Source organism: Oratosquilla oratoria, chromosome 3 (assembly GCF_046742065.1).
Source record: "Oratosquilla oratoria isolate Oo_2021 chromosome 3, ASM4674206v1, whole genome shotgun sequence".
NCBI lineage: Eukaryota > Metazoa > Arthropoda > Malacostraca > Stomatopoda > Squillidae > Oratosquilla > Oratosquilla oratoria.
In genome coordinates this window covers 80,317,807-80,332,086 of record NC_134779.1, presented here as the reverse complement: position 1 = coordinate 80,332,086, position 14,280 = coordinate 80,317,807, and the positions used below count along the sequence as shown (strand labels likewise).

Below are 14,280 nucleotides of genomic sequence, written 5' to 3'. Positions count from 1 at the left end.
CCCTCCCTCCCTCCCTCTCCCTCCCCCCTCCCACCCTCTCCCTCCCCCCTCCCACAGGTAGTCGGCAACAGCCACCGGGTTGGACCACAAGTCAATCAAAGAAAAGACGTGTTGTTGTTGTTGTTGTCCGGACATGGCTAGAGTAAAGCACTGTAGGATGAGTTGTTCTGTGTCTTCTGTTTGGTGATTTCACCCAGGTAATTTCCTTCTGTGACCAGGCCTGTTCTGTGTTGGTATTGTTGTAAAGCTGGACGGTGACCTCAGCGACGTCTTGCTAGTGTTGTTCTTGATTGCTGCGGAAGGGATTTCTATGTAAGGTCAATGGCTGGGGAGTTTGGATCAGGAAGTTCGGTGGTCGGTCCTGGAGTGTTTGTTTAGTGATCTGAGTGTGTGTGTGTGTGTGTGTGTGTGTGTGTGTGTGTGTGTGTGTGTGTGTGTGTGTGTGTGTGTGAGCGCGCGATGTGTGGTGCAGGTGTTAAGTTGTAGATGCTTGAGGAGTAAGCTGCCGCTGTTTTTCTTTTCGTTTATTTGTTTGTGCGATGTAATGGGATGGATAGGCGGGGTTCAGGGATCTTGCTTAGGACAGTGTGCCTACCAGTGTTATATGTTCAATGGAAAGTATTTTGATTTCACCGTTTAGATGTTCTTTTGGTGTGGTTTTAGTACATGTTAATTTAATGATTTGTAGTTGGTAAGGTGCCTCTGTGTATATGCACACACACACACACACACACACACACACACACACACACACACACACACAGTTATATTGTGGGAAGTAGACGTGGAAGAAGTGAACATGATTAGAAGAGTAAGAATGAAATGAAGGGCGAGGTGAAGGAGGACTCGATGCAAGACGAATGTCTGTCGATCAAGAAAGAGAAGGTGCAAAATATAGAAGTGGCGAGGAAATAAGAACATGAGAATGAAGGAGACGGCAAGAGACCATAAGGCCTACACTAGACAGTTCCATGTCCATTATCACCTGCCATCACCATCCATAAAGTTATCTAACCGTTTCTTAAAACAATCGATAGTTTCAGCGCTCACCACATGGATACTAAGTCAATTCCATTCGTTGACCACCCTATTAGTAAACCAATTATTTCCACTTTCCTTCTTAAATCTAAATTTGTCCAGTTCTGCCCTGTTATCTTAATATGATGACCTTGTTTACGTCATCCTTGTTAAAACCTTATTTTAGTGTCGTCCGCAAGCTTCTATTAATCCCATTGTCCAAGTGTTTATGTACACAATGAGCAATAAGGAAACTAAAGCCGAGCCCTGGGGAATTCCACTAGAAACACTCCCCCATTTGGATTTTACACCATTTATGGTGGCCCACTGTTTCCTGTCACTGATTAAGCTGTAGTCCATTCTAACACTTTTCCTCCTATGCCATGGGCTTTGGTTTTGCTTAGTGGTCTCTGGTGGGGCACCTTCTCGAACGCTTTGCTAAAGTCAAGGTAAATAACATCGTAACTATCATTGTTATCTGACGCCTTATATACATTAGTGTAAAAAGATAGAAGATTAGTCACACATGACTTATCCTTGGAGAAACCATGCTGTGGGTCACGAATCAAATTATCTCTCAATGTGATCTCTGAGTCTATTAACTATTATTGATTCAAGCATTTTACCTATAACTGATGTCAAACTGATTGGCCTGTAGTTGCATATAGACTATTTATATCCCTTTTTGAAAAACAGGAACAACGTTTGCCTGCCCTCAAGCAATAGGCAGAAAACCAATGTCTACCGATTTATTAAATGTTTCTGTTAACTGGTCGCAGATTTCAAATTTACACTCTTTAATCACTTTCGGAAACATTTCGTCTGGACCCGGGAGTTTTGTAGCTTTAAGTCTTTCAATCTGTTTGACTAGGCCTACTACTTTACTCATGCTGATATTTGATAGTCTGCTTTCTTCATCCCCACTGAAAATTGGATCGCAGTCATACCTTATCTAACATCTCCTTAGTAAACACCGAGAGAAAATATTTGTTAAACTCCACAGTAGTTTTTTCCTCCGATTCTATGATATTTTCGTCGTTTTTAATTGGGCCTATTGTTTCCTTATTTTTTGTTCTGTAGGGATGAAAGAAACCCTTGGGGTTGGATATCTCTTGCCTGGCAACCTTAATGTCATAGTTACGTTTCGCTGTGCGCTTAATCTTTGTAACCAGTCTTACCATATCTTATATAAGGTGTGTTCCCCCGTGTTTTATTCTTACTTTAAGTCCTCTTTTCAATCCGATCTCGTATTTCAGCTTGTCCGTCATCCGTTTGGGAGTATCGCTATTCTTCCGTATTGACTTGAAGGGAATAATTTTATTTTGTGCATTTAGAATTAAAGTTGTTAGGTTACTGTACATTTCATTTAAATCGCTGGCCGATCTGATGCCCTCGCGGTTGTGACAGGGTCCAAAAGGAATGCCCTTGCCTGCTCGCTTAAATATCTTGAGGGGTTGAGAGGGAGGTCGCCTTATGATGAAGCAGAGGTGGTAAATCAGCTCTTGTTGTCCGTCCCTGCTGTGGAAGTGCTGTGTCTTGTTGTTTTGCCTTTGACCCGAGCAGTGTGGCTGGGGACAGGAATAGCCCTTCATCCACGAGGTGCTAAGATGGGAGGAACAACGAATGGGTCTTTGGAAGGATGTTGGTGGTATATGCTTTTAGCATATATATTTGTGTGTATTTGTATGCAGGAATAAACTCTGAACTAGACACGTTTCTTCTTTATTCCACCTTGTTCACACACACACACACACACACACACACACACACACACACACACACACACACACACACACACACACACACACACACACACACATATATATATATATATATATGTGTATATATATATATATACATATATATTGTGTGTGTGTATGAGAGAGAGTCAAGAGCGGCATTACGACAATAATCTTTCACTGAATATTTTTCTTAATCTCTAATAGTACGGTTTTGGGTAGGCGTAAGGTTGTGTGTCCAATAGACATATTGCACCATTAATCTCCTACTTCTAGACTCTAGAACCGTCCGCGGTCATCTTCAAGTAGGAAGAATGTCATAATTTGTGGATACGTGGGTTTTTATACAATGTGTGCATTGGGAAACTGCAAATTATAGCTGTCATCCATTACCTTGTGGACCCGAGAGTAGAAATAGTGTGTGGATGGCTTACAGTGGCAGGTCATTGGTTTGTCTGATTTCGTGTGATGGTTGAGAGTGAGTGTGGTTGCTTGGATAACATATTGATGGATGGTTTCTCACGGCATATGCTCATGGATTCGGCCATTGTGAAGTGACGAGAATCGTATGCTTCATAGATGATCCTGGTGTTTTTGTTGACTGTTGGTCTGGTAAGAGCGGTCTTCTGTCCCTTTTCCACGTATTGGGCGAGGTGGCGGACTTGTCGGGTGTCTTGAGTGTTGATGGCTTCGTTTTCATTTTTTCAGCTTTGAAGGGTGATATTGCGAAAAAGTGTTTACATCATTTTAAAGTTTGATTATCGCCACTTTATAAAAGAAAAAGTTAAACTGTTATAGTTTCCCCCGTTATAAAAGAACGACATATTAGCATAAATTAGCTAGATATATGCATTAACTAGTACCGTAGGTCACAAGTTAGAGAGTTCCTTTATGTTGTAAAATAAAGTTAAAGGAGGATGGCATTTGTGTATGCTATACCTCGTCGGGAAATGCACAACGAATGTAAGGGAGATAACCAAAGCATTTTTTTTTTTTTTTTTTTTTTTTTTTTTTTTTTTTAACTTTAGGTTGGGGCTTTCACCACACCTGAAACATCTACATGAACGTCCCTGAGAAGTTGTGGAATCGCATTATCTGAATTTTTAGTCGGGTGTGTACGTACTGTATATATATTTCATATACGTATTCACATGTAAATATGTATATACATTATATATAATATATATATATATGAGAGTAATTCGCTAATAGCAGCGACATCAAACCGATAATTTTTTTTGTGACAGTTGCATGCAGGATTCGAACCCGCTGTACTCGGCCATCCGTAAATCACGGTCTAGTGGTCTAGTGGTTAGGGCACTGGGAAGGTGATTTACGGATGGCCGAGTACAGCGGGTTCGAATCCTGCATGCAACTGTCACAAATTTTATATATACATATATATATATATATATATATATATATATATATATATATAATATGTACTTATATGTATATATATATATATATATATAATATGTACTCGTATATATATATATATATATGTGTGTGTGTGTGTGTGTGTGTGTGTGTGCGTGCGTGTGTGCGTGCGTGCGCGCGCACAGCACAAATACCAGTGAACGCACGACTAAGAAATATGCGGAAAATCACTAAGGAAATAGAATAGCGAAAGACCAGAGGTTTTCGATTTTAGCGGTTTCATTTCCAGAGTGGTTTCAGCATAAATCCGATAAACGGTTATTTCTCTTAAGGAGAGAAAGCTGACTGGAAGTAAACAAAGAGCTTAGGTGTATTGGGGGACTGAGATGGTGATTGTCAGCAGGGATCTCTACGAGCATCGGGGAATAGGAAGAAGTAAGCAAATCCAGTGTATAAAACAGGATAACAAGAGCGCTAACAGTACAGGTGTATACGGACAGCTGATGTGGAAGATACTTTGAGGAAATAAGAAAAGAAACAGATGTAGTGAAATGGAAATGCAATATTGAAAGGACTTCTCGATTGTGTGCCGGTGGACTGGAGGGCCTACTACGTACGGGAGGTGTTCACAATTCACTGGGAGGCTTAGCAAAGGATGAAGGTGAGAAGTTCACACCTGGAGGCGCTTAGCTGCGACCGAGGCTACCTTTCCTCGATGTTACAGCTGTTATACGTTGGCCTTTGACGCAGGCCCGCGTCCGAAGCGGTTCGAAACTAATCCACCACTCGGCGCACCAAGATTTATACCCGTTGACTGGCTGGCTGGCTGGCTGGCTGGCACTTTGCGTCCTGTTCAGGCTGCCGCGCCAGCCTCTTTTATTCATTTCGTGGAGAGCAAAAGTGAGTAAGTGAGTGAGTGAGTGACCAGCGATGATCCATTCACATGATGGTGGTGATAACGCACCCCCTTTTCCCCACCCCTTTCTCTACTTCCTCCCCTATGCTTCCTCCTCCTCTCTTCCTCTCCTCTCCTTTCCTCTCTTTCCAATATATGTTTTATTTATTCTATTTATTTACTTGATTATTTATTCGATTTATGACCCCTGGCCAAGTTGTAGCACTAAGTTTTATGGTCATCAGTTGTGCGCGAGAAAGGAAAAGTATTGATTACTATTTATTTCAGGTAATAATTGTACTACTACCAACAATGTTACGACCAATGCCATTTTACTATTATTACTGTTGTTATTTTTACTGTTTCTGTTTATATTATTGCTACTGTTACTTATATTTTGTACTGCCTTTCTGATTGGGTGATATTTAGCGCGTGCTAATATTTTCACGTTTTTCTCTTCAGGTAAGGCCGGCACGGGGATGCAGAGATTTGGTGCCAGGGTGCACGCCCGTAAGTAACTCGAGCAGATGTTGTTTTTATTATTATTATTATTATTTATTATTTATTATTATAATTTATTATTTATAATGATTTATTATTATTATTATTTATTATTATTATTATTATTATTATTATTAATTATTATTATGTATTATTAATTATTATTATTTTATTATTATTATTTTATTATTATTATTAATTATTATTATTTATTATTATTTATTATTATTATTTATTAATAATAATAGTAATAATAATAATAATAATAATGCACTTGTTTATTTGTTTATTAATGTATTTTCAACCACTTAGTCGTATGGGCGGCAACGAGCGCCCGTATTCGTGAACGTTAGGGTAGGCAAATGGTCTTCGGGAAGGGGCGGCCGTGGGTTCGGCAGATGGTCTTCGGGAAGGGGCGGCCGTGGGTTCTGTAGCTGAATAAAATGGCCATGCGGCAGGTAGAGCAGTATCGTTTTTCATTTCCAACAACGAGGCGTTGAAATGGCTCTTTCGATTCTGGGAAGAGTTTCGTTATTAATAAAGTCGTCTGACGGCTCTCTGTCGTTATAGGAATCGGCTCTGGTGGTGTGGTAACCTGTATGTGGAGTTATGATACCCCGCGCGTCAATTAATTTGGCCGAGACTTTGTTCCATATTGCCGCTGAATAGCAAACTCGGAATCCTCAATTTGTGTCGGTTGCCGCCCACTGTGGGGCTCCGAGTCTGTAGTGAAACTGCGCAACAGTTTGCGTTATAATAATAATTATTATTAATTATTATTATTATTATTATTATTAATCATCATTATCATTTTCATTATTATTATTTTCATTATTATTATTGTTATTTTTAATCCTGCCTTGCGTCAGATGTAAAGTCATCGCTGTTCGTAATGGCCTCGTTGCTGTATGATGTGTTGGTGCAGATCGCGCTTCGGAGGGAGAAGTGGAATTCATTTTTCTCAACTGAATAAAATCGCCAGAGGGGTAACTTCGAATATAATACGTAAAATGGCGACACTCCTGAAGGCACGGCGAGGCTGTCGGGTCGCGGCCGGCACTGCCCAGGATGTCGGCAGCTTGTGTCTGTCCTTCGGAGACGGATCGGTTGAACAGGCGACATTCTACCCCAACTTTATTTATGTTATGTTTATTTATCTAATCATACGTATTAATTTCTATTGTATTTGTGTGCTTTATTTTTGTTTATATATTGATTATTTATGTAGTTATGGATGACAACAGTTAAGTCGACACAGCTTAGATCCTCAAGCACGTTTTTTCTAGACTGCAAACTAAACCAGATTTGTCTTGACTAATTTTATTATTATTGTTATAATAATGATAATAGTAATTATTATTATCATTATTATATTATTATTATTATTTCGTTATTATTGTTGTTCTCATTGTTATTAGTACTACTATTATTATTAGTGGGATGTTCGCAGGCCGAGTGGGTAAGAGGGGGTTTACACGGTCTAATGGTACGTCGAACGCGGTTCGACAGACACGTGTTTAAAGTGATGTGTGAACGGGGTATTTGGTTGTCGAACAAGTTGGTTAAACCCCAAATACCCCGTTCACACGTTCACACATAATTTTAAACACGTGTCTGTCGAACCGCGTTCGACGAACCGTAAACCCCCTCTGAGAGTGTCGCTACTTGTCTGGAGTGAAGGCAGTTCGAGTCCTGCCCGGCAGCAAGCGAGTTGGTAGCGAGGACGGCATCGTAATACATTAAAAGCTCTGCTTCAAAAAAGTCCTTCGTGAGGAGGCACCATCCAAAATTCTCCCGTGGGCGCGGGAAGTTCGAGCGTGGCCACGTGGCTGCGACCGAAATGGCCGCTCGTGCCAGTCGGTATCCCTGGTCAGCCCAGCCCAGCCCAGCCCAGCCCAGCCAAGGCAAGAAGTGTCCGTCTCCGGTGGCCATTGGGGGGGTCGAACCAAAGCCTTCGTAGTCACGAGGAAGAGCGTCATCGGGTCGGACCGAAGGGGTGCTACGGAGATGAAGAAAGTCCCCGAGCATCATTATATCATCACTTGCAATCAAAGACTTGATACCCAACTTACTAAGGGGCGTCATGGGAATTGATAAAGTCGCCCCAGCGGTAGCCAGAATGAAAGGCCACCCTCTGCACAAGAGGTTAATACAAACCGTTCTCTGTATTGTGATTATCTACAATTGTGAAATCATAAGAAAGCTCTAGTATTCTGAACAGAAGTGCCTTTACGGAAACAAACCAGAACACTTGGAGGCCCTTTTGGTGTCCGGCATTTCCGAGTGTTAGATTTTCCAATACAGAGAGATTGTCCCTGTGTGTGTGTACGCAACCGTGCGCACAGCGGGGAAAAAAATATCGCGGTTGTGTTGGCGTCTCTTCGCGAAAATCGATTCGCGCGCGGGAAGAGCAACAAAATGGCGTCCCCCCTCTTCCGCGGCTCCGGCCGTAGGCAGACGCGCGTGGCATCGCAACAGATATGCAATAGGTGATCCGCGGTCAGGGACTGAAGCAGCCTTGTATTATGCAAATTAAACATTTATTGATGATTTAATTTTGTAATGTATGTTTCCATGCAAAGAAAAGATGCTTAGCAACGAAAGTGGCTGGCGTCACCAAAGTGTCAAAACTTTTGACTTGATTGTACTCTGCTGCTTTCGCTCTTGTCTGACGTCAAACGATTCCATACACTGTAGGGAGCAGAGTCCGGACGAAACAGTTGTGTGTACCTCTATTGTCTTCCATATGGGAAAAAATGGCAGTCGTCAGTCGGCAGCCAGAACCAAATATATAAAGATGTCATGGTGCGGAGGAAATGAGTGCAGTAACAAAAAAAAAAAAAAAATTAATGTAATTTGTGTACATAATATAAATTATCGGGTGACCTTTCGTTAGACGTTAAAGGGTATCTGTCTTCAGGGAATTTAATGTTAATCCGCCAGTCGGTTAGTCAGTCAGGTAGGTTGGCTAACAACAACCAGAAGGCAGGAGATGCATCCTGCCGAGTTGAACAAATTCCGGAGCCCGCCCTAGACTCCCAACCGGTCGGTCCCGTCAGTTCTGGGCCTGCCCTCCTCTGGGTCGTCACGCTGTTGGTGGCTCGGTTAGAATTGAAGTTATCTTACGACAAGTGACGGTGTTAAACGAAGCGGTTGAGACGAAGTGATATTTAATGCCACTTAATTGACTTGGATGTTAGAGTTAGATAAAGGTGAAGAGACCATAATAATAATTGGTGGGATGGCTAAATTGATACGCACGCTTCGGAGGTTTCTTTTGGCTGACGCCAGGAGATTTTATTTAGCTAAAGAACGAATCCCCTCTTGAATAACTTACTCTGTTTATATTGGCTGACGCCAGACTATTTCAATCAGGTGGGTGGAGTCATTTCATAAACAAAGGAGGAAAATTAGACTTCAATTAGTTAATCTCCCACCTCTCTCTCTCTCTCCGGACCGTTGGCATTCCCGGTAACGAACGAGCCGACAAGACTGCTCAAGAGGCGGCATCCACCTCTTTCGACACCTCCTTCTAGCTACCAGTAACAGACACCTACACAGACCTCCACACTGCAGTGGTAAACGTGTGGCAAAGGCACTGGGAACGATAAACGACAAAAAAAAGTGTCACGTAGGTCCATGGAGGGTTCAATATAACCAACGTTTTGAAACCACACTATACGCATAAGAACAGGATATTACTGCCTCGCACATGGCCACCTTATGACAGGAAACGACCCTCCCACCTGTCAGTGCCACACACTACCACCACACATACTACTGGAATGTCCTGTTTACGCAATATTCCGCAACAATCACCTACTCTCATCTTCCCCCTCAAACAACACAAAATCTTGGACGATAAAACGCCAGTACCTCAACCATTCCTTCACAGTTTACAAAAAAAAAAAAAAAAAAAAAAGTGCGAGCCGAACTCACCCGTGATTAAACCAGACAAATACATGGAATATAACAATTGTAAGATGTTTGGGCCACGGGCCTGCAACCTAAGATATTTGGGGCATCCATGGGGGGGTGACCATATGTGGATGTTTGGGCCACGAACAGAATTTTTTTTTCTATGTGACCTAACCTAACAGAAAACACGTATTCATATTTTATTCCGTTGTTCAGACGTCCTACTTACCGTGGCCCAAACGACCTAGGTTGCAGACCCATGGCACAAACGTCTGTTCACCGAATATATTGTACGTCAGTGGCGCGATTGTCTATAAGAATAGACGTGCCAGGAAACCACAGTGCAGAACAAGCCATCCGTATAGTGGGGTTTAAGTTTCAGCATTATAGCCCCCCTCACCACGGGTGCATGGTCCGGCTAGAATGAAGGTTGTGGATACGGGGAGAAATGGGTGTTTGGGATGGTTGTGGTTGTGAATGTAAGGATGTTTCGTTGCTCTGTTTTCTGGATGACGCTGGAGGAGGATTTATTTCGATTTTGTGATGCGTCGCCCTCGGCAGCTGCTGCAGAGGAGTTAGAAAGACGCCGTCGATCCGCCCGAGCGAGTCCTTCGGCGAGGATAAAAGGTCGCATTACTATACTGGGACCAATTCCGCGAAACGCTTAACATTAACCAAGACATTTTCTCTCTCTCTCTCTCTCTCTCTCTCTCTCTCTCTCTCTCTCTCTCTCTCTCTCTCTCTCTCTCTCTCTCTCTCTCTCTCTCTCTCTCTCTCTCTCTCTCTCTCTCTCTCTCTCTCTCTCTCTCTCTCTCTCTCTCTCTCTCTATCTCTCTCTCTCTCTCTCTCTCTCTCTCTCTCTCTCTCTCTCTCTCTCTCTCTCTCTCTCTCTCTCTCTCTCTCTCTCTCTCTCTCTCTCTCTCTCTCATTGTCTCTCTCTCGTTCACTTTGTCCTGTTCCATTTTCTCTTTCGGTTTTCTTCAGTTCTCTGTCTTGTTCTCTCTGACCCGTTCCTTGTCCTCTCTCGTTTCTCATTCGCTCTTTGTTCATTCTCGTGCTCTCTCTCTCTCTCTATATATATTATATATATATATGTATATATATATATATATATATATATATATGTATATATATATATGGGGGAGCAGGGTTTTCCCATCACCGTGAAACAAATTATGCAATATAATCACTGGCTAAGAGAAATATGTAGACTGTATTTTCGTGTATTACATCTTCAGACAAGTAAAACAGATACAAGTATGGTTAATTAAATGCATAAAAAGGGAAGGAACACGGGCATGGGGGTAAACAACAGGGAGGAAGTGAGGAAAGTACAAAAGACTGATGAGGTGCATGACATTACCTTTCTCGCTTAGACCTGACTACGTCTGGCAAATACTTTTCAATCACCAATTCTGTCAACAATTAATTGATTGAAAAGTATCCGCCAGATTGAATCACACGTAGTCAGGTCTAAGTGAGAAATGTAATATCATGCACCTCATCAGTCTTTTGTACATTCCTCCCTTCCTGTTGTTTCCCCCATGCCCGTGTTCCTTCCCTTTTTATGTATTTAATTAACCATACTTGTATCTGTCTTACCTCTGAAGATGTAATACACGAAAGTAGTTACTATCTACAGTACAAGTTTCTCTTATTCTATGGTGATATTGCGTGTGTGTGTGTATATATATATATATATATATATATATATATTAATATATAAATCGTCTGACGTTAACCGAAATGGAACGATTAAAAATAGACAGCATGGAAGGGAGTTAATCAGAATGGGTTTAATCCCTCCACTACCGAAGAGGCATCGCCGCGCAAATGAATAAAATCTTGTAGTTTAAGCCAGAATAAAATACCTGTGCACATGTTCCTTCTAGATGAATAAAATTGCCTGACGGCAAAATAAAGGACTTAAGCATAAATCGAGACGTGTGTGGACCCGCACACAGAAAATATTTTTGACAACATTAAGACAATTTCATCAATACTAACCATGTCAAGTTGATACCAGATATTCTAGAAAGACGTCTAGGGGAATTCTTGGTTTATAGAGCTGAATAAAATCGCCTGACGGCAGGCTAGTTGAACGTATAAATCCACTAAGAACGATCTCCATAATCCTCTGGCCTAAGGCCGGGTGCACAATGAGCCTCGTGCAGCACTGCATGAGGCAGTTGGCAGCGTTAAGTGCAGCGCTGTATGAGGCAGTTGGCAGCGTTGAGTGCAGCGCTGTATGAGGCAGTTGGCAGCGTTCAGTGCAGCGCTGCATGAGGCAGTTGGCAGCGTTAAATTGCAGCGCCGAGTGTCCGTATTCTCTGTCAGCACTCACTGTTAATGTGGAACCAGCCGGGCCCACCTGACCGTGTGACAGTGCTGACAGAGAGTATGGACACTCAGCGCTGCATTCAACGCTGGCAACTTGTCACATACAGCGCTGCACGAAGATCAGTGTGGACCCGGTTAGATGAGAGTGAAGTTTGAAGTTGTCCGTGTTGTTTGTTTACGAAGAAAAAGAAACATTTTGAAATGCGGTGGTCGTAGCCTCGTCACCCCACCCCGTCCAAGGGATTATATTAATTATTCATTAATTTATTTGTTTGTTTGTTGTGAGTTCAGGGTTTACTTTGCGATTACCTTATTCTATGGTGATGCCGCCTCCGAAAACTTACTAAAATCTCCTGGCGATAGGCACAAAATAGAAGGTTAGGTTCAGGCGGGAGTCGAGGCTAGGAAGTTTTGACCTCTCGTTAAATAGTTGACCTCTTGAGAGGTTAAGGCGGGCTTCTCTCAACTCATCGGCAACTAGGTCAAGGTGACCGCAGCGGCGGTGGCCAGATGGGGCACTTGACCTCAGCAGCTACTTGTGACTCATCATGGCCTTGGATCATGTGCTGGACTCACGATCGTCAGGTACCAACCTCTTGGGAGAGAGCTTTCTAGCTCGCATGGTCATATCTACTGTATAAGTTCCATGACCTTACACGCAAGCCACACACATACACACGCGCGTACTATCCCCTTGCTCAAATAGGACCTTAATGGCATGGGGTATCGTGGTATCGAAATGCCCTTGCGTACTATGTGACGCTTCACTTTATTCTTGTTGCCGCCAGGCTATTTCATTCACTACCGTGACGCATCGCCGGCAGTGAGGGGGTTGGCCGTCGTGTTGGCCTCGGGCGGAATCTATTTAGTGACAATCGACCTAACTAATTAAGAAAACAAAAATAAAAATAAAAACGGCTTGAAGGATCTTGATAAGATTTGCATAAACAATCGGGATACAGAGCCTAGGAAATTATTAGAAAATATAGAACACTCCCCTTTCGTTAACGTTTAGTCAGTTTACCTATGAAAGACCGGTATCAGCGATAACGCTAAAACCTTGTTAGGGCCGCTGCCAGATGCATGTAAGACGTCTTTGGACTGATTGTGTGCTCGGGATTTCCTCGAGTGGGTTGGTTAAGAGTGGGATTTAATATTTGCCCCTTCGGCATGGTACCCTGCCCTGTGCTGAAAAATTACAATGATACGAAAAAAAAGGTGGCGTTGGCCAGGGCAAAATGTCTATAGATCATCATTGGAGCAAGGAGGTCAATGGAGATGAATAAAATAAACAAGTTTTAGCGAAAACAAAAGTATAGTCGAGACGTTTATCGTACGTACTCGCATATTATGTAAACTCTCCTTGGCGCGACACTCTTGGGATTTCGTTTTTATCATCTATTTATTTATTCGTTAATATATTTGCGTAGTTATTTTTGAGGGTGTTAGTTCTTGGGCGGGCCTTGTCGCTCAATTTCCTGGGCGCTATAGGTGAGAAGTGCCATGGTCGCTGTCGGAAAGTTTCTTGCGCTGCGCACGCTGTGTCTAGCAAGCTTCTTGCGCGCGCTCTCTCGGAAGTGTCATTGCGCACTTACGACAAGTTTCTTGCTCGCCGCGTCATGCCTCGTGCGTGTTGTCGGCATGTTCCTCACTCGCTGTCGTTAGGTCCCCTACGTGCTAAAGGATATATATATATATATATATATATATATATATATATATATATATATATATATATATATATATATATATATATATATATATATATATATATATATATAGATGCGATATTAAATTGTCTGCAAGTTTCTTGTGTGTTTTCGGGAAGTTGGGAAGAAAGAAAGTAGAGCATTTGTTTCGTCCTCGTCCTCCTTTTATTTTCTCGCGACCAGGGGCCAGGGTGAAAACTTTGTTTTGTTGGCAGTTCCTTTTAATTATATTCATGCATGTATTTGTTATTTATCAATTCGTTTATTTATTAGGATGTAAATTATTAGGATGGATCCCCCCCTCGAGGGAGTCTAGGGGAGAAAGTGAGTAGCATGGACTGTGAGCTTATCTATCGAAGGCCACGTCCAAGCGGGGAGAAAATTGAAATCGGGACTATTAGTACTCCGTCAGACTGTTACAGTAAAATTTCAGTTCCAGTGGCCAAGGAGATGAATAAAATCACAAGGTGGTAACCACAGAAAAAAAGTGGCCAGGTTGAGGAGGTACAGTCTGGATCTTGTCCACCTTTCATGAGAACAGAATCATCTGGCGGCACTACCAACGCATTCCTGGAAGTATGTCGAAGGGCTTGAGTATGACTTGTTTTGGTCTCGTCTTCCCACGAGTTGTGTTTTGACGCCGATAAGAGCGAAAGTCTAATCTTCGGCACTGAATCGATAAGGAGAGAGAGAGAGAGATGGCACTAGCACCGACGACCTTGCCTGCAGTGCCTATCATCACCCCTTCAGTTCAGTGGCGGGGGACCCTTTAAATCGTAAC

The 14,280-nt window shown here is 42.3% G+C and overlaps 2 protein-coding genes across 23 annotated transcripts in view; one reads left to right on the top strand and one right to left on the bottom strand.

Annotated features, from left to right (window-relative positions):
- The window catches only part of LOC143024156 (uncharacterized), a 151,823-nt gene extending 140,145 nt beyond the window's left edge, over window positions 1-11,678 (bottom strand). The window contains exon 1 of one of the 3 annotated variants that reach the window (XM_076182946.1): window positions 11,458-11,678. The gene's annotated coding sequence lies outside the window, so the exon portion shown is untranslated. The remainder of the gene's footprint in view (window positions 1-11,457) is intronic. The other 2 variants (XM_076182944.1, XM_076182945.1) reach the window with 2 other exon arrangements.
- The window catches only part of LOC143024084 (uncharacterized), a 444,302-nt gene that overhangs the window by 52,706 nt on the left and 377,316 nt on the right, over window positions 1-14,280 (top strand). For 2 of the 20 annotated variants that reach the window (XM_076182873.1, XM_076182868.1), the window contains exon 1: window positions 11,770-11,924. The exons of 3 other annotated variants lie outside the window; for them this stretch is intronic. In XM_076182873.1, coding sequence (XP_076038988.1) covers window positions 11,800-11,924 — 125 coding nt within the window. In that variant the 5' untranslated portion in view covers window positions 11,770-11,799. 15 more of the 20 variants (XM_076182882.1, XM_076182913.1, XM_076182925.1 and 12 more) reach the window with 12 other exon arrangements.